This window comes from Aethalodelphis obliquidens, unplaced genomic scaffold (genome assembly GCF_003676395.1).
Source record: "Aethalodelphis obliquidens isolate GAN/ISIS:26980383/991018 unplaced genomic scaffold, ASM367639v1 scaffold3, whole genome shotgun sequence".
NCBI lineage: Eukaryota > Metazoa > Chordata > Mammalia > Artiodactyla > Delphinidae > Aethalodelphis > Aethalodelphis obliquidens.
In genome coordinates this window covers 51,602,666-51,622,730 of record NW_020837947.1, presented here as the reverse complement: position 1 = coordinate 51,622,730, position 20,065 = coordinate 51,602,666, and the positions used below count along the sequence as shown (strand labels likewise).

Here is a 20,065-nt window from a genome sequence, read left to right as displayed (position 1 = left end):
GGACCTCTTTATAGCTTGACTTTCCTCACCTGTAAACTGGGCCTAACTGTACTTACTTCATAGGGATTAAATGAGTTATTTTATGAAAAACAACTAGAACAGTGCTAGCTATTATTATAAGCTGACCTTAATTTCTTGGTATAAAAGTTCAAAGTGACAAGGGACAGGTGATTATATCAACCTTCAGCTATTTTAAAACCATCTAACCCATAAGGTAGAAATTGTCATTTAAAGACTTAAAAAGTCCCAATCATATATATCTTAAAGTCTTGCAATTCTTAAGCACTAGATTTAGAAAAGTTCAAGCACAGCAAGCTATTGTGACAGAACTAGAAACAACAGAAAGAAGAACTGAACCAAGAAAATGAGGGCTCCAGCCAAAGCTCACTATATTTGTTGAAAAGAAGAAAAAAGGTCAATGATATGGAATATATTTCCAAAAGCAGCAGAATGAAATCTGCAAATTTTGAGAAGGAATAGTGGAATGTGATAACTCACCTCATCGCCAGGCTTGAAGTACCTCACATCAAGTCCACACTCCATCACCACACCAGACACATCCCGGCCCAGAGTCAGGGGAAATTCTTCTCCTTTGATTTTAATATGTAAAGGATCACGTTTCATATTTAAAGCTGTAGCTCCATAGCCACCTATGAAATACAAGTTATTTGTTTCTTCCAAAAGAATGGGATGATTTCAAAACTACTGCAGGGTTACAGGCCAGGTACAATTCTAGATCTTCAAGATGCAGATTATAAAGTAATCAACCTTATACATTTTTTACCATCACACAAGAAAGCATAAAAACAATGAATGTTGTTCCTTTCAAAAAAAATTATTTGGACAGTCATAATCACTGTTTTTAATTTTTATTTTATACTGGAGTATAGTTGATTCACAATCACTGTTTTTGAAATTCCAATTTTGAAACTGTCTTCAGAACTTTAAGTATTTCCTTTTATAGGTTTTACTTTGTTCTTTGAAGATGGTTTCTTTGTTAATTTATTCATTCATGGACTTTTTAAATAACAAAGTCATCGGAAGCCAAGTCTGGTGAAGAAGATAATGTTAAAGTTGTCTGGTTAATAAACAAATAAATAAGGCATGGATATAGTAGTTGACACTGACACTGGTCTATGAGTAATTGTCCCTGCCTCACAAAAAAAATGTTTCTAGAACATCTCTGGGTTAAGTGCAAGGTTCCCAAATGGAAAAGAACCACTTGGCTGCATCAGTTCTGATATATTAAATCAGGTTGGCTGCTTTATTATACATCATTTTATTTTTAAGAACATTTACATAAACATCAGCTAAACAGAGCTGAAAACATTCCTCTGATCAGTATTTTTTTGGTTCAAATAAATTGGCTATGATAATCCAAAGTAGTTTATTACACAGCTTCAACATCTAAAATGGCTTTTCTAAGACACAAAAGTACTGTTGTCATCTCTTCTGCTCGACATCCTTCTAAGAACATTTCTGCTATGTAAGGTTCTCCAAGATAAGCACCCTGCTTACCTTTCTAGTGTCATGTACCACAATTTATGCTCCAGAATCACTAAGCCACTCAGTAAGTCTCCCCTTTTCTCCCACTCATCCTCATTAAATCCTAAGGATGGGGAGAAACCAGCAAAGGAGCCTGAGAAGGCTTGGCCACTGAAAAGGTGTTCAGAAAGCCAAGAGAAGAGGGTCATTTAAAGAAGTCAAATACTGCTGATGGGGAAGACAGTTTTTCAAATAAGGTCAAAAGCTGCCAATAGGCTTTTAAAAAACAAAACCCCCCAAACAAACAAACAAAACAAAATACTAGATCCAACAACACAGCAGTCTTTCGTGACCTTCATAGGAGCGGTTGCTGTGGCATGGGGTGACAGAGAGAATGGGAGTGAGGAATTGGAGATCATGAGAATATTCAACTCTTTCAAATAGTTTTGCTTACAGAGAAGAGCAAAAAAATGGGACAGTGGCTGGAGGGGAACTAGTGCGATAGAGGAAGGATGTTTAAGGTTGTTTTTTTTTTCCTCTTTAAGAATGGAGAAATTAACAGCAAGTTTGTATGCCAATGGGAATGATCCAGTGGAAAGGAAAAGACTGAAGATGCAGGAGAGAACTGCTGAAACAATGCTCCTGTGTGGGTGAGAGGGCATGGGGTCTAGAACCCAGGTGGAGAGCTGGGCTTAGATGAAAGCAATGACAGTTAATCCATGCAGCAGGAGGTAGAGGATACAGGGAGAGAGGCTGACAGGAGGGTAGCTTGCAGAAGTTGCTTTTAATAAAAATCAAGACACATGGAAGAAAGTGTTTGAAAGTTGGGAAAGTCCCAGAAAATCTAAGCTGATGGCCACCATGCCAATATTACATACTTGCCAGCTGGCTGGTTACGAGTGCATTCTATCAGGGGAAAGAAAAACTTCACATGTAATACTCACAAAAGTCACATTTTACTTTCCTGTCTTACATTCCTTTTCCACTCTCAAACACAATTAAACAATTATTCACTGAAATTCCTATGTGGTTTGATGAACAGAAGCGGGCATTTAGCTATGTCAAATTTTAGCTGCTGTTTCAGAGCTGCAAAAAAAAAAAATCTTCAGTCCTCTCTAAGCTACACAGCCTGCAGGGCAAGGTTGTTTTCTTGGTCACCTCGATATCACCTGCGTTAACTCTGGCTCATTGGTACCAGCTAAACTAGCCCCAAATCCAGAAACAGCTGGTAGTTAGGAACTGAGAACCTGCTTGGTGACACAATGAATGGGAACCCTTAGGAGCTCTGTCCCATTCTTAGAGGTGACCAGTTTGGTTCAGAGTTGGAGTGGTTTGGAAAATCCTAAATCTGCCCTCTGTTTCAAAAGCTTTAATTCCATCTAAAGAAACCAAACTTTGTTGGTATGAGGCTGTTGGCTGTATTTTTTTTCTATTTTAAGATTATTCATTAGCCATTTATATGATTTATGATTTTATGTCCAACAATAGTGGACATCTCCAGAAAAACAGCTGGCTTTCATCTTTCAAAACAGACACGTCCTTGCTTTCTCGTCAAGGGAAATAACTGCTCCCTACACTTTACGATCTTATACTCATTATTTTATTTCCCCATATTTCAGTTATCTTCCGCAACGATAATCACACATTCTCCAAAAAGAATTCATGAGCAGGAAATAAAGAGGATAACTTGCAAATAATATTACCCACTCAAGTCATAAAAAACTAAGATGTCTCAAGAATACTATATAAAAGTAAAATGTGTTATAATATTACATTAAATAGCAGCCTAGAAAGTCCAGATGCAGCCATTCTACTGAAGTTAAAATGTACACGATACAAATTGTGCATGTGCATTCAAAGAAACGAAAAGTTAACAGACCTAAATGAAGATGAAAACCACTTATTTTAGTTTGTAACCTTAAATTAGAATGAAAATATAAAATGACATTGAAAATAATGACTGGGCTTCCCTGGTGGCGCAGTGGTTGAGAGTCCGCCTGCCGATGCAGGGGACGCGGGTTCGTGCCCCGGTCTGGGAGGATCCCACATGCCGCGGAGCGGCTGGGCTCGTGAGCCATGGCTGCTGAGCCTGCGCGTCCAGAGCCTGTGCTCCACAACAGGAGAGGCCACAACGTACCGCAAAAAAAAAAAAAAAAGACTGAATAACAGCTACACATGTGAAGCATACAAACAGGCTACAGTTGACAGGGCATGGGCTCTACCTACAAAGAGCTTATAATCAAGGAAATGAAAAAAACATAATGGTCACTGGGTATAAATCTACCACTTAAAGATAATTCTGATAAAACCTACATTATCTTCATGCACAATGTAAATGGAATAAACTGAAACAATATGCCCAACTAGTAATAGCAATTATTACTTTAAAGCGAACAAAAAGAATACAAATGTGTATTTCATGAGGCAATCATCATAAAGTCATTTTAATTAATTCTTAATAGACCTCTCCAGCTACATTTTGAGTCCAAGTCTTTCCCCAAACTCCCTCCTCACAAAGAAATACGTAAGTTATTCCTCACATGTCTAGATCAGCACTGTCCAATAGAGATATAATGCAAGCCACATATCTAACTTAAAATTTTCTAGTAGCCACTATAAAAAGAAAGAAGTGAAATTAATGTTAATATTTTACTTAATATATCCAAAATATTATCAGGTTAATATGTAATTAACATAAAATTATTAATAAGATATTTTACATTCATTTTTTCTAAGCCTTTGAAATCTAGTGTATATTTTACACTAACTGTACATCCCACGCTAGCCACATTTCAATTGCTCGTTTTTTTCATTATTTTCCAAAGTTAAAGTAATTCACAAATGGTAATCAATCTTTTCAGCACTATAATAATTGCATGAGGAATACAGTACTCTCCAAGCTTTGTCAATATCCACCAGCAGAAATTAAGATAACATTATTCCCATGGAGGATGGCGCAAAACAGAAAAGTGTATTTTAACTTTGCAGAATGCAACAGCAAAAATGAGGAAAGTACTGTGTCTATATCCTGGCATCCTGTTCTGCTGCTTTGTCCACTGGACCATTAAACAAAGCTGTGATTAGTGGGAGGGAAATAAAAATTACTATGGAAATGCTAATTCTGAACTGATATGAAAACATAAGCATACCTCTAAAACCTGTGATGGACCTCAGAATATCACAAAGTTCCCAGGAGAGTGTACCACAAAGTTAGCTGTGGATACAATTCTCAAGTCCCAATTTACATTTTTAGGTAGTATTGGAAGCAACTGAAACTTATATGTTGTGAAAGATTAAAGCATACCGTAGACATTGCAATTTCAAAAATTTTGGAAATAATATATACTGAGATACTGTCAAAACCCTAAACAATTCCTTTGTGTTAACCAAACAAGTGTAGTCAATAACAACTGACCTTTTAAAACTAATCCCTGATGAGATTATCTGAAGAAAAAAAAAAGGTAATTGAGGAATGTCTTTTGAAACTTACTTCTCATATTAACATCTATAGGATTTATACTCGCAGCGTGAACTTTGATAATGACTTCATTTGGATAGTGTATCATTGGTATCATCATGTTCTGAGTAAATCGAAGCACTTCATTACTCCCATATTTATCTATCACCCAAGCGGGCATGACAGTGCTCCTTGGAGAGGTAGTACTAATCTTTCTAACTGAAGGCTTTTGTACAACTTGTCTTCTCCAGAAGCAAACCGCAGTGCATGCATTTCTTCTAAGTACACAGGTCTTCAGAAATCCCATCGTAAACAGTGGTTGAATTGCGTGCCCTAATTGAAAGGCACTTATACCGGCTCAAACCCTCACACCTGAATTCGGTCAAATTCTGCCAAACACTCTGGCCGGTTTCAAAGTTGAGAATTCAAAAATGAAATTAGACTGATGGAGCAACTGAAAAAAGAAGAGTACGGAACTACTCTACTCTTCACATCTGAAATGCTCCAATTAACGTTCCAGCCAGTATTCTGTCCATTCTCCTCCTCCCTTACACCCCCTCCCCTTAAAAACAAAACCAAAACCGCTAGAATCCTGCCCTGTCCCGGGAGCTCTCTGCGGGACAAGCCGACTCCGCTCGCGATTCGGATGTCAGAGAAATTCACACACTTCCAGGCTCCCGCCGCGACCTCCGGAGTCTCCTTGCCACCAGCTCTACTTCCCCGCAGGACTTCCTTAGCGGCGCCAGCCAATCGCGTGCAAAGATCATTTTCCTCGGGCTGCAGTTCGACCAATCTGAGTACTCGGTGCTGACAGGTTCGCTGGCAAATGGCTGCGCCCATGTAATACCGGCAGCGGCAGCTAACCTTTCTTTTTCCTCCTTGACACCAAGCCCATGTGGTGGCGGGTGGGATACGAGGACCATGTTGGGCCGGACCCTCCGAGAAGTGAGTGGAATTGTCTGCTGAGGGCCCAGGGAGGTCGGGAAGATTCGCGGAGTCCTTGTTCACGTGGACGTGGCGTCCCCCGGCCGGCGTGCATCTTGGTCAGCCTCGCCGCTTCCTTCCCTGGAACTTGGTGGGGAATTCGGACCGCCGGGTCCTTAGGCTGTGCTCCTTATATCCGTTCAGGAGTTAGGATCTCCGCGGGGGAGGCTTCTGCACCGCCGCGCTGTGGGGTGGAAGGGAACAGTGGCTTCTTTCGATTATTCGTTCGCCCTGGCTGCGTGGGGCCCTGGCCGGTCTCAACCAGATATGGGGGATTTGGCTGGTCCACGTCAGTCTCTCTTGTCCGCTACACACATCTGATGCAGTCCTCACTAAGAAGCCCGAAATCTGTCCCTTGCAAAAGCCAAACTAGTGATTCTTAGCTTTTTTCCCTCCTGGACATATTCAAGCTTCAACTACCATCAAGATACCAATGATTCTCTTACCCGTGTCTCCATTAATTGGACATCGTTTTTGAACTCTAGGCTATATTTGTGAATGTCTAATGGACATCTCTTCCAAAACTCCCACAAGACTTTGATGAATCTAACCAAAGCTGACTTCATCCTTGTAACAGAGTCACCTCTTGCGTCTCAATCTCCATCATAAAAAACAAACAAAAACCTAATTATGGAATTCTTAATATTCTGTTTTTAGCGGCACAACTGTTATCCCAGGTGCCCTTAGATTCTTCTTCATAGGTCATATCCAGTAAGTCACTAAACCGTGTTAGTTCTCTTTTGAACTTATGTCTGGGATCTGTTCTCTCACTTCATCCCTGCTGTTGGGCTTTAGTTCCGATCTCCTTGCTTTCTGATCTCTCAACCTGCAGAGCTGTCTGCAGGCCCACTGCTATCAGAATCACCTTGGCCCGCCTTAAAACTATAGTTATGTCCCACTCAGGAAGGTTAGTATGGTAAGGCCCAGAGTGTATGGTTTAACTTGGGTTCCAGGTGATTCTGCTGATAAGTAGCAATTGAGGACGTACCCCGTCTTCCATCTTCATTTGTATCTTCACCTGGGAAGTCTTTTTTTTCTTTTTCCAGCTGGCAGCCTTTTAGAAAGCTGTAAATTATGAGAACTTTAAATCCACAGGTTTTAAATAATAGTTATTCCCCTAAATACATTTTTGTTTTATTATCCTAAATTGTATCTTGTATACTGTCAGTGAAGAATCCAATTTGTTTTTAAAAATTAAAAAATTTTTAACTCCAAACTTGTTTTAAAATGAAATATAACCTAAAAAAATACGGTATTTTCTTTTTCTGCCCTTTCCCCCAACACTACCTTTTTTGTGCCACCCCTTCCTAATGTCCAGTGAGCCATTGTCAGAAACAACTTTTACCTCAAGGGGGAAAAGGGAAGCTGACCCAAAGGTAGTCAGGAAATTGCCTTGGCATGATTACTTTCACTTAATCACTCTTTTAACAAATATTTATCGATGCCTATTGTGTGGAAAACATTATTTGCTTATTTTCCCAGCCCATAATATATCTTCTGTCCACTCTGTTCTTTCCATATCATTGTACCAATGCCCTAAATTCTACCAATTAGAGATTAATTAATTTAGTACACATTCTATTTTAAATATGTAAAGATGCTTGGGAAGGTTGAATGATTTATTTATCCACTGTTGTGAATTATTATAGTTCAATCAGATTTCTCTCCATCACACCCTGGCTGAGATAATCAGTTAAGGAAAGGGAAAATTTTGTGGGGGAGGGGATTGAGGGAGGGGCTGGAAACTATGGCATTTTGACAATTTGGGGGGCCTAAGTGGAGGCTTAGGGCAGTAGAGGAGCCCTAGGAGGAAGCACTAAAAGGAGGTAAAATGCCAAATAGGAGGTATACCTGCTACTTGTAAATTTTACCCAGGTACACTCAGTAAGAGGGAAGAGTCTTACTTTCACCTTCCTTTCTTGTGGCATAATCCCAGTGTTTCTAGGAACCAGATGCCAGGCTAATATTATTAACCCTAAAGTTATATTAAATGATTACTGTTATATTAAAGAAAGTTAATTATATATCCAGTAGCCTTCTTGGGGGTCTAGCCTAAGAACATTTAATTACTGTTCTATGGGAAAATAGCCTCCAAATTTTAAACAACTCAGTTATTCATTCAGTTAACATTTACTGAGCACCTCTGTGTTCCAGACACTGGGGATTAGCATTGAAGACAGTAATTCCTGCCCTCATGAAGCCTACATTTTTGTGGGGAAGCAGGCATTAAATAAGTTTCTTTGTTTAAGTAAATAATAGAATTTCAGGTAGTGTAAGTGCTATGAAAAAAGGTTAAGCAGGCTATAGTGTGCGAATTAGTTGGAGAGATGGATGTTTTAGATAGAGTGGTCAAGGAAGGTTTCGCTGACTGAGTGGGTGATATTTAGTAGAGACCTGAAGGGTGAGAAGGGTGAGCCCTGGGAAGATCTGGGAGAAGGGTGTTCCAGGCAGAGGAAAGAATAAAAGTGCAATGTCTCTGAAGCAAGAGCAAACTTGATGTGGTCAAGGAATAGCAGGAAGGCCAGCAGACCCAAGAGAACTGAACGAGAAGAGTAGTGGGAGATGAGGTTATAGATAAGGAGGAGCCGGATTATCTTTCCGGCCATGTTAAGGAGTGTGGATTTTATTCTAAATGTAATGCAAATCCTCTGGGAAGTTGTGAGTCTTTGGACATGATCTGACTTAAAAATTAAGAAGCTCCTTCAGGTTATTCAGGATTATGGTCTATAGGAAAGCAAGTAGGGAAGCAAGAAGACCAGTTAGAAGGTCGTTGCATTGTCAAGAGCTGATGGCAGCATGGATAGGGTGATGGGAGGAGAGGTAATGCAAAGTGGGTGTTAGTTTTTTGTTGTTGTTGTTTTGGGGTTTTAAAATTTTATTTAGTTATTTATTTTTGGCTGTGCTGGGTCTTCGTTGCTGCGTGCAGGTTTTCTCTAGTTGCAGCGAGCAGGGGCTACTCTTCGTTGTGGTGCACGGGCTTCATTGCGGTGGCTTCTCTTGTTGCGGAGCACAGGCTGTAAGCACGTGGGCTTCAGTAGTTGTGGCACATGGGCTCAGTAGTTGTGGCTCACGGGCTTAGTTGCTCCACAGCATGTGGAATCTTCCTGGACCAGAGCTCAAACTTATGTCATCTGCATTGGCAGGCGGATTCTTAACCACTGCACCACCAGGGAAACCCAGGTGTTAGTTTTTTAAGGTATGGCTTTCTGGTGGATTGGATATGGGATTTGAGGGAAAAGAGATGAATCAAGGAGGATGCTTAGGTTTGGGGCTTGGGCAATTGGAGAAATGGTAACATTTATCAAGATGGGAAAGACTCTACAGGGAGCATGTTGTGAGGAGAAAGTTATCAAGACATGTTAATTTTGAGATGCTTCTAAAGATATCCAAGTGAAGATGTCAGTTAAGCAGGTGGATATGGGAACGTGGAGATCAAGAAAGAAGCTAGGTATGAGGATATAAATTGTCCAGAGTAGAGGACATAATTGAAGTTATATGGTCAGATGAGATCTGAGTGTAAATATAGAACAAGGCCTAAAACTTTCCAACATTTAGGGGTCAGCGGTAGGAAGCAGAGCCCGCAAAGGAGACTTGGAGGAGTGGCCAGTAAGGCAGGAGGAAAACCAGGGTGGCTTGGTGTCCCGAAGCACAAGTGAAAAAGAAGTGCTTCAAGGAGGGAGTGATGTCTTGTGTTGAATGCTGAGTGCTGCTGGACTGGGCCATGACTGCTGGATTTAGGAATGTGGAGGTTACTGGTGATCTTGATGTGCTATTTCTTGGAACAATGGAGACAAAAAGCATGAATGTTAAATGAGTGTGTTAAAGAGAGTACCAGTCAACCAGACACTCAGCTTTCAAGGGCTCTTCTATACCTTCAGCATTTATCAAGACAGTTTTTCTTTTGAAAGACAGTTCTTTTCCTAAGTGAAGCTTTGATGCTATCTGTAAAGTTAACAAAATGTTCTCTCTTTGCTACAGAGGAGTAAATGCTGTAACAGCCTGCATAGAGTAGTAGTAGAGTATAGTGGTCCAGAGCATGGGCTTTGGAAACAAGATCAGGCCTTGGTTGAATCCCAGCTCTGCTACTTCCTAGCTATGTGATTTTAAGCAGGAACTTCAGTAATTTATCTGTAAAATGGAAATAATATCAGCCTCTTAGTGTGGATATGAAGATTAAATGAAATACAAAACATCTAGGATAATGCCTAGAACCAAGTGCCATTATTAACACTAATTTTGTTACAGTGACAAAATTACTAGATTATATGTATTTACAGTTTTCTCTTCCCCTGTTTTCTAAGAAGAATGGTTCCTGAGGGAGATTTCTTAATTTTTCTAAGAAGGTATATTACTTTTCTACTGCTGTGTAACAAATTAGTATAAACTTTTCAGCTTAAAATAACACATTCTTAAAACACACACACAATCTTATCGTCTCACAGTTTTGTGGGTCAGGAATCCAGGAATGGAGTAGCTGGGTTCTCTACTCAGAGTCTCACAAGGCTGAAATCAAGGTGTCAGCCAGAGCCGCAGTCTCTTTGGATGCCTTGGGATCCTCTTTCCACCTCACTGGTTGGCAGAATCCATTTCTTTGTGGTTGTAGGACTGAGGTCCCCGTATTCTTTCTTTCTTTTTTTTTTTTTTTTTTTTTTTTAACATTTATTTATTTATTTTTGGCTGTGTTGGGTCTTCATTGCCGCACGTGGGCTTTTCCCTAGTTGCGGTGAGCAGGGGCTACTCTTTGTTGCAGCACGAGGGCTTCTCATCGTGGTGGCTTCTCTTGTTGCAGAGCACGGGCTCTAGGCACACAGGCTTCAGTAGTTGTGGCACATGGGCTCAGTAGTTGTGGCTCGCAGGCTCTAGAGCATGGGCTCAGTAGTTGTGGCGCACGGGCTTAGTTGCTCCATGGCATGTGGGATCTTCCTGGACCAGGGATCAAACCCATGTCCTCTGCATTGGCAGGCGGATTCTTAACCACTGCGCCACCAGGGAAGTCCCTGTTCCCCGATTTTTTGCTGACCATGTGGGTAGTAGAGTAAATGAGCTCAGGGGACGAGATGTGGGATAATTAGAACTGAGGTTTGGGAGATGATACAGATGTTGGTAATGATATAGTCTGGGCTAATGACAATGTGAGCTGGTAACTGGGGTGAGGTGACGGAAGAGTTTGTGTGAAGTGAGGTCAGGAACGGAGAGGCCTGGTGTCCGTGTACCTGACTTGAATTTTGAAGTCAACAAAAAGAGCAATAGGAGCCATAGAAAAGAAGATTACAGCAAACCAGCTGCTAAAAACTTCAGTGAATGAAAAGGAGTATCAGGAAGACTGTAGATTAACACACCAGGGAGAGTTATATAATCTCCTTCAAGGCCTGTGCTTCAGATGAGCTGGGGGTTTTGAGAAAAGAGGGAAGAGAAAACTTTTCTAGTTGATTTCATCTTATATTCAGATATGATACCTTTAGTTTTGCTCCAGGAGAGCTGTACTATTTTTATGTCATAATCCTTACATCTAATCCATTCTAGCTAATTAGCATCTTTGTTTTCATTTCTCTTCTCCAGTACCCTTATTGAGGTTGTCAAATCTAAATTTCCTAAAAATGATCCTAACAAAGATTACCATTTAAAATGAGTACTCCCAAGGACTTCCCTGGTGGTCCAAGGTAAAGAACCCGCCTTCCAATGCAGGGGATGCAGGTTCCATCCCTGGTCGGGGAACTAAGATCCCACATGCCACGGGGCAACTAAGCCCACGCGCCACAACTACTGAGCTCGCGTGCCCCAACGAGAGAATCTGCATGCCACAAACTACAGAGCCCATGTGCTCTGGACCCTGTGCATGTCACAACTAGAGAGAAGCCTGCGCACCACAACTAGAGAGAAACATGTGCACCACAAGGAAGAGCCCACGCTGCAACGAAAGATCCTGCACGCCTCAACAAAGACCCAGCGTGCTGCAACTAAGACCCAACGCAGCCAAACAAAATAAAGAAAATAAATAAAAATTTTTAAAAATAAATAAAAAATAAAATGAGTACTCCCAGAACAGTGTGGCGCGGCCTTAAAAAACTAAAAATAGAGCTACCATATGATCTGCAGTCCCACTCCTGGGCATATATCTGGAGAAAACCATAATTCGAAAAAATACACACCCCTCAATGTTCATTGCAGCACTATTTACAATAGCCAAGATATGGAAACAACCTAAATGTCCATCAACAGATGAAAGGATAAAGAAGATGTGGTACATATATACAATGGAATATTACTCAGCCATAAAAAATGAAATAATGCCATTTGCAGCAACATGGATGGACCTAGATATTATCATACTAAGTGAAGTAAGCCAGAGATATGATATTGCTTATATGTAGAAACTACAAAAAAAGAAAATTATACAAATGAACTTATATACAAAACAGAAATAGACCCACAGACAAAACAAATTTATGGTTACCAAAGGGGAGGGGCGTGGGGGAGATGGATAAATTAGGAGCTTGAGATTAACATATACACACTACTATATATAAGATAGGTAACTATATACTTTATAGCACAGGGAACTATATTCAATACTACGTCATAACCTATAAGGGAAAAGAATCTGGAAAAAATAGATATATTTGTATGTATCACTGAATCACTGTGCTTTGCACCTGAAACCAACACAACATTATAAATCAACTATACTTCAATAAATAAATAAAAAGAATGCTCCCAGACAGTCTGATTTCTTGCCCTTGTAACCATAACTGCAGTTCCTTACCTCTTATTCTCATATCACTTGGCAAGTCAGAAGGCAACTTGAGGATAATGGGCATTAGGGGACTTGAAGGGAGGCAAAGAAGAAGGGAAAATGGCAGGCATAATTTTCCTCATTTTTATAATTTTGCTCCGGGGTAGGCCTGTCTATATACCTCTCTGTGTCTCTAGCTTTCCGTTTTTGCTAGTTCTGACGCTTGCACTCAGCCTATTTACATAAGCCCACTCCATGTTTACAACATTACAATACACTGCTGTCGTTTCTTTTTCTCCAGTTTCTCTCTTCTAAAGAGTTTACATCTCATACAAACCGTTCAACAGAAATATCTCTTCTTGTTGCTAGGTTACCTCCTTTAAGTTGAGCCCAGCTGCCCCTCCCCATCCTGAACCCCTCCCCCAGCATCCCCATGGCAGCCCTTTCCTCCTCTTGTGCATCAGCGTTAGGGGTCCTCTCAATGGCCTATTTGCACTGCTTTTCTGGCTTAAAACCCTCAGACCTAAGAATACCACCACTTTGATGATTTATTCAACAGCCTAGAGCAGATCATTTGCAGATTTTCCCCTAAATGCAAATTCCTATTGCTTGATGCATATAGGACACGTGGAAGTACAGTCAGCATACAGGACAAGCTAAGCTTCCACTGATGCAGAGAGAAATGGTGAAGGAGCAGTTAGTTACCTGTTAACTTTTACTATTACTACCTGTTAAGTTACCCCTTACTATTTCTGTGACTTTGGACACATCACTTAACCTCTCTTAGCTTCAGTTTCTTTATCTATAAAATGAGGTTAATAATACCTAACTTAAGTGGTTGGGGTTTTTTTGTTTTTTTAATAAATTTATTTATTTGTTTATTTTTTGGCTGCATTGAGTCTTCGTTGCTGTGCACAGTCTTTCTCTAGTTGCAGCGAGCGGGGGCTACTGTTCGTTGCAGTGCGCGGGCTTCTCATTGCGGTGGCTTCTGTTGCTCTAGGTGCATGGGCTTCACTAGTTGTGGCTCACGTGCTCAGTAGTTGTGGCTCGCTGGCTCTAGAGCGCAGGCTCAGTAGTTGTGGCGCACGGGCTTAGTTGCTCCATGGCATGTGGGATCTTCCCGGACCAGGGCTCGAACCCGTGTCCCCTGCATTGGCAGGCGGATTCTTAACCACTGTGCCACCAGGGAAGCCCTAAGTGGTTGTTTTAAGGGCTAAATAAAGTAATAATGAATCTAAAGCAACAACAGTGCCTGGCTCTTGGTAAATATTCAGAAAATGTTACTTTTCCCCCCATCCCCCTTTTCTGAGCTACCATCTTATCCAACTCTTTTCAGATGGTCTCTAAAGACTTGGTATCATCTTTGACTTCTTGTTATTCATTCCTTTTATTCAATTAGTAAGTATTTATTATTACTTCCTACAGGAAGTATTACAAGTCATCACTTCACCTTAGGCTTTACTTACTGTCAATATGCAAGTTCTGGTCACTTGAAGTGCAGTTTATTTTAATGCGTTCTTTACTAGCCTTCCTAATGCATCAAAGACAGAGTTTTAGAAAAGCTTGTTTTTAGTTGGCTTTTGAACCCATATTTTACAAGCATTTCTCTCAATTTGTAGTGGCTCTTGCTTGAATTCTCCAATAGATAAAAAGGTCTGTTTAATAAAGATCACTTATTTGGGGCCATAAAGTCCTGTAATGCCTTGTCTAGTTCATTCTGTTTTTTGCACTGTGGATGGCCTGTGTTGCATCTAAGCTTCTCTCTGTACACTATCTACCCTAACCCATGATTCACCCACACTGGGCCTCTCCTTCTCCTAGACAGGGCGGCTTACCTAAACCAGCGATCTTGTTTGTTCAAGCCTGATGTAGAGTTCCTCAGCTAGGGCTATGACTGTGGTGTCCTCCAACCCATCTTTCAGCTGACCAATGTTACCCTTATTCACCACCCTAAGTAAGTGTAGACTTGATAGGTTCTCTTGGTTTTGAATCCAAGCCTCACTTTAAATTTTTATACTTAACCACTCTATCTGCACGCCTCAGTGTAACATTTGAAACTTCTGCAGATTTGGCAAAGGGTTTTTGAATTGTGTATACTCTAGGTTTCTGCGGCACTGAAACAAGGCCAAGTTACTCCAACTGAGCTCTGTCAAAGATGTCTCTCCCTTATCAAGAAGACCAAGTTTCTAAATGCTTACATTACTGTATCAGAAGAGGTGGCCTTAGAGCAAGCTGAAGAATCAGAGAAAAGATATAAGAAAGGTAAATTACTTTGAATTATACTTAATTGTGACATCCCAAGAGAAAGAGTTTAATTGGATGTAGCAGTCTCCATTTGGCAAGTGGAGCTTTAAACATAAAAAATTCCCTTATTTAAAGAACTGGGGAATTCCCTGGCGATCCAGTGGTTAGGACTCCAAGCTTCCACTGCTGGGGGCCCAGGTTCAGTCCCTGGTCAGGGAGCTAAGATCCTGCAAGCCAGCCGGCATGGCTAAAAAATTTTTTAAATATAAATAAATATATACATACATACATTTTTTTTAAAAAAAAAAAGAACTGGCCATGAGGTATCATAAAAATGAGGCTAATGGGTATAATGTCCAACTGTAATAATTTCTAACACAAATTTGATTTCTGAAGACGTATCTTTAGCAAAAACTAGTAGTTATTTTAATAACTATTATTAATGTCTGTATTTTGAACTAGATACTGGGTTGGCCAAAAAGTTCATTTGGCTTTTCCCATAAGATGCTATGAAAAAACCCTAACAAACTTTTTGGCCAACCCAGTATTTCTTCTATTCTTTTGGCTTTTTAATGCAGGTCACTCACTTGGGGATTTAGATGGAATTCCTGTTGCGGTAAAAGACAACTTTAGCACGGCCGGCATTGAGACGACATGTGCATCAAACATGCTGAAAGGTAAAGTTTAACTGACCGGAGCATTGTTTTATAAAACTAGGTATTTTTCAGTTTAAATTAAAGGTAAGATACTAAAGCACAAAGATATCCTCAGACTGATTATATTTGCAAAGGAAATAACTTAGGGTAGAATATTACCTTTTTACTATTTGCTCTTTCAGAATGCAAAATTATTCTTCAGGGGTAGGCCTGCTTAATGGATGCATCCTACTTAGGAAGACTTGATAACTGATCACAAACATGCTAAGTGACCTCTAACACCCACCCGTTGGTAACACAGAAATAAGTATAAAGTGGCTGTCATTCCCCCTCTTTTGCAAATGGTATGAGGATTTATTAGCATCTACTGTCTGTTTTTTTTTTTTTTTTTGCGGTACGCGGGCCTCTCACTGTTGTGGCCTCTCCCGTTGCGGAGCACAGGCTCCGGATGCGCAGGCTCAGCGACCATGGCTCACGGGCCCAGCCGCTCCACGGCATGTGGGATCTTCCCGGACTGGGGCACGAATTCGTGTCCCCTGCAGCGGCAGGCGGACTCTCAACCACTGCGCCACCAGGGAAGCCCTGTCTGGTTATTTTTATCTCCTGACTCCTCCATCTATCACTATACTTAGTTTAGTGAAGCTTAGTTTTATTTTTTAAAGTTTAGTAGGTCAAAAAGGAATCATATTTATCAAGATATTTGGATCCAAGGAGGAAAAAGAAATGGAAAAAGCATATTTAGGGTACTATGCACTAAAACTAACATTCTATGAGGTGTATGCCCCAAGTTCCTCTGATAGGTAGACTTGTTAATTGTCTGGGAATATACACTAGATAGAGGAAATTTTAATTGACAATGAAGATCTATTCCTGCTGGAAATAGATAAAAATTACCATGGTATTTGCACATCTGAGAAGAGAAAGTCAAGTACAATGAGCAAAATAATGATTTGTGATTAGTTTCAAATGAATTGGGTACATCTCATTCAATACTTTGTAGTACTAACTGTTAAAAGTCAATAGTTTTAGGATGTAAAGACAGAATATATAGACTTTCTTTGGAAAACATATAGCAATTAGCAGTAGAAAAAATTAACTTTCAGAAGAAAGTACAACCTACTACTTAAATTAGGAATAATTAACATGTCAATATGAATTGCTTAATTGCAGTTTAAAATTTTGTTTCTTGTATATGATTTACATGTTCCCTGTTTTCTTTCCTATGATAAAAATTACTGAATTTTTAAGAGGACAGGGGCAAGGTAGGGGAGGGGATTAAGAGGTACAAACTACTGTGTATAAAATAAGCTACAAGAATATATTATACAGCACAGGGAATTTTATAATAAAATTCCAACATTTTATAATAACTTTAAATGGAGTATAATCTATAAAATTTCTGAATTACTATGTTGTACACCTGTAATATAACATTGTAAATCAATTATACCTCAATTTTTTTAAAAAAAGAAGAAAATAACTGAATTTTTTTCAGGTTATGTACCACCTTACAATGCTACAGTAGTTCAGAAGTTGTTGGATCAGGGAGCTCTACTAATGGGAAAAACAAACTTAGATGAGTTTGCTATGGGGTAAGTAAAATTGAAATTTTCTCTTCTTGTATTTCTTTCATCTGTATCTTTAATTTCATTAAGTGTAGGTACCTAAAAGTAGTGAGGTGATTTCTTGAGGACTCTAATGCCAGTTTCTCAGACCCTCCATGAGATTATGTTCTGCTAATAGGTCATATCTCATTTTAGTTTTAATTTGCATTTCCCTGATGACTAACGATGTTAAACACCATGTGTTTATTTTGCTACCCGTATATCTTCAGTGAAGTATCTATTCAAATCTTTTGCCCTTTTTTAAAAGTTGCGTTGTCTTCTTACTGAGTTATAATAGTTTTTTCCATATATTCTGGATTCAGGTCCATTATCAGATAGGTGATTTGAAAATAAGTTCTCTGAATCTCTGGCTTGTCGTTGCATTCTCTGAACATGCCTTTCAAAGAGTGAAAGTTTCTAATTTTGATGAAGTCCAGTTCATCATTTTCTTTAATGACTTATGTTTTTGTCTTTTCAAAGAAATTGTTACCTTTCCCAAGGTCATAAAGGTTTTTATCCTATGTTTTCTCCTAGAAGTTTTATAGTTTCAGTTCTTACATTTAAACTTGTGATCCAATTGAGTTAATTATTTTGTACATGATATGAAGAAAGCCAGAGTTCAGTTTTTTTACATATGTCTGTCCTATAGATCTGGGACTATTTGTATAAGAATTCAAATTAAATTACTTTGATTCCTTTGGCAAAAAACAGTTGAACAGGGGCTTCCCTGGTGGCGCAGTGGTTAAGAATCCGCCTGCCAATGCAGCGGTCCTGGGTTTGAGCCCTGGTCCCGGAAGATCCCACGTGCCCCGGAGCAACTAAGCCTGTGCGCCACAACTACTGAGCCTGCGCTCTAGAGCGTGCAAGCCACAACTACTGAGCCTGCGAGCCACAACTACTGAAGCCCGTGTGCCTAGAGCCTGTGCTCCCCAACAAGAGAAGCCACCAGAATGAGAAGCCCGTGCACTGCAATGAAGAGTAGCCCCCGCTCGCTGCAACTAGAGAAAGCCCGTGCACAGCAACAAAGACCCAATGCAGCCAAAAATAAATTTAAAAAAAAACCAGTTGAACACATATATAGGTTCATTTCTGGATTCTGTTTTGATCTGTGTATCCAGTATCACGCTATCTTGATTATTGTAGCTTTATAGAAGCCTTGAAATTAGGTAATAAGAGTTCTTCAACTTTGTTGTTCCTCTTCAAAATTATTTTACGTATGCTAGATCGTTTGCGTTTCCATATAAGGTTTAGAATTGGCTTACTAATTTCTACAGAGAAGCTTGATAGGATTTTGATTGTGGTGGTATTGAATTTATAGATCAAGTTGTAGAAAATTGACATCTTAATATGTGCCTTCTGACCTATGAATTCTGTATATCTTTCCATTTATTTAGAGTCTAATTTTTCTCAGCAATATTTTTATGATTTCTGTATATAAATCTTGCACATTTGATCTATCTCCAAGTATTTCATGTTTTTTTGTTTGTTTTTTGCGGTACGCGGGCCTCTCACTGTTGTGGCCTCTCCCGTTGCGGAGCACAGGCTCTGGATGCGCAGGCTCAGTGGCCATGGCTCACGGGCCTAGCCGCTCCGCGGCATGTGGGATCCTCCCAGACCGGGGCACAAACCCATGTCCCCTGCATCGGCAGGTGGACTCTCAATCACTGCGCCACCAGGGAAGCCCTATTTCATGTTTTTTTAATGTTAACTGTTTGGATGTTTTGTGACACTCTTCAACTGGAAGACCTTAATTTACGAAGGAAATCATCCTAAGCTGAATTAGATGATCAATTGGGATAAAAATTTTCTTTTCTTAGCAGACTAGTTTTTTCCTACTTTCCACCACAAATGCTTTTACTTCCCTTCCTTCACCTCCTCAACTGTCTAATTAAAGAAAGGTACATCTAAGCAGGCTTCCTACCTTTTCTAATTCAAGTTATAGTGGATTATACAGTGTCAGAAGCAAATAATACTTTCAGGAGATGAAAATTTTACATAAAATGAATTGTATTAAGATATCTTGCTTCACTTCTTCATCTCAGATCTGGAAGCACAGATGGCGTATTTGGACCAGTTAAAAACCCCTGGAGTTATTCAAAACAATATAGAGAAAAGAGGAAGCAGAAGTCTCATGGTGAGAATGAGGATTCACATTGGCTCATAACTGGAGGAAGCTCAGGAGGGAGCGCGGCGGCTGTGTCAGCGTTCACGTGCTTTGCGTAAGATGTTTTTTACTATCTGTACTTTAAAAACCCAACCTAATACAAATAGTCATAAACCATACACAAAATTCAACAAGAGAGTCGTTCATACCTTGGTATTTTTATTTCCCTTTACTGAGCTATTTGTGCTCAATGGTGTATCAAAATTATATCTTAAATACACTCAACTTTATGGTACACTTATGTGTATTCTAACATTTAACTTCAATTTAAGACAGCATTTAAACTCTTCCTCTACAGTATATGGTCCTCTTAAAAACATGATTTTAAAGAATAAACCAGTTAGCTTAAATAGACTTCATTGAATTTTATTTTTAAATAATTTATTTGGGTATCTGCTCACTGATTGTACAGATATTTAGAGACTAACATACCTTGGCTTTAGTCGAGTGCTGCTGAACTAAATTGTTAGCTATGGTTTATCCTTCAGCTAAATCTGACTTAAGAAAAAAAAAAGGAAGGAAAGAAAGAAGGAAGGGAAGGAGGAAGAAAATGTTCCTAATATGTATCAATAGAATATATTAAATAGTGTTTTTCTAAACCTACAACTAAAAATGTATGTAAGTACATAAAATTTTTTCAAATTTGTAGGGAGGTTATTTGTTCAACTGTCATAGTTTGTATTTGGAAAGAATCCATCAATCAATGCTTTTGTCTTAAGTCCCATTTGTAAAGCATTT

The 20,065-nt window shown here is 39.6% G+C and overlaps 2 protein-coding genes across 11 annotated transcripts in view; one reads left to right on the top strand and one right to left on the bottom strand.

Annotated features, from left to right (window-relative positions):
* Window positions 1-20,065, bottom strand: part of RTN4IP1 (reticulon 4 interacting protein 1) — a 134,530-nt gene that overhangs the window by 54,333 nt on the left and 60,132 nt on the right. For 6 of the 9 annotated variants that reach the window (XR_003429303.1, XR_003429302.1, XM_027089497.1 and 3 more), the window contains exons 1-2: window positions 4,976-5,671; window positions 499-650 (exon numbers count right to left, since the gene is read on the bottom strand). Coding sequence is in view for 7 of the 9 variants with exons in the window: in XM_027089497.1 (XP_026945298.1) it covers window positions 499-650; window positions 4,976-5,249 (426 nt within the window). In the remaining 2 variants the exon portion in view is untranslated. Of the gene's footprint in view, window positions 1-498; window positions 651-4,900; window positions 4,922-4,975; window positions 5,672-20,065 lie in introns of those variants that run through there. The other 3 variants (XM_027089512.1, XM_027089506.1, XM_027089522.1) reach the window with 2 other exon arrangements.
* QRSL1 (glutaminyl-tRNA amidotransferase subunit QRSL1) overlaps window positions 5,753-20,065 on the top strand; it is a 32,401-nt gene continuing 18,088 nt past the window's right edge. For both annotated transcript variants that reach the window (XM_027089439.1, XM_027089449.1), the window contains exons 1-5: window positions 5,753-5,887; window positions 14,762-14,921; window positions 15,482-15,580; window positions 17,055-17,151; window positions 19,206-19,382. In XM_027089439.1, the coding sequence (XP_026945240.1) occupies window positions 5,864-5,887; window positions 14,762-14,921; window positions 15,482-15,580; window positions 17,055-17,151; window positions 19,206-19,382 (557 nt within the window). In that variant the 5' untranslated portion in view covers window positions 5,753-5,863. The remainder of the gene's footprint in view (window positions 5,888-14,761; window positions 14,922-15,481; window positions 15,581-17,054; window positions 17,152-19,205; window positions 19,383-20,065) is intronic.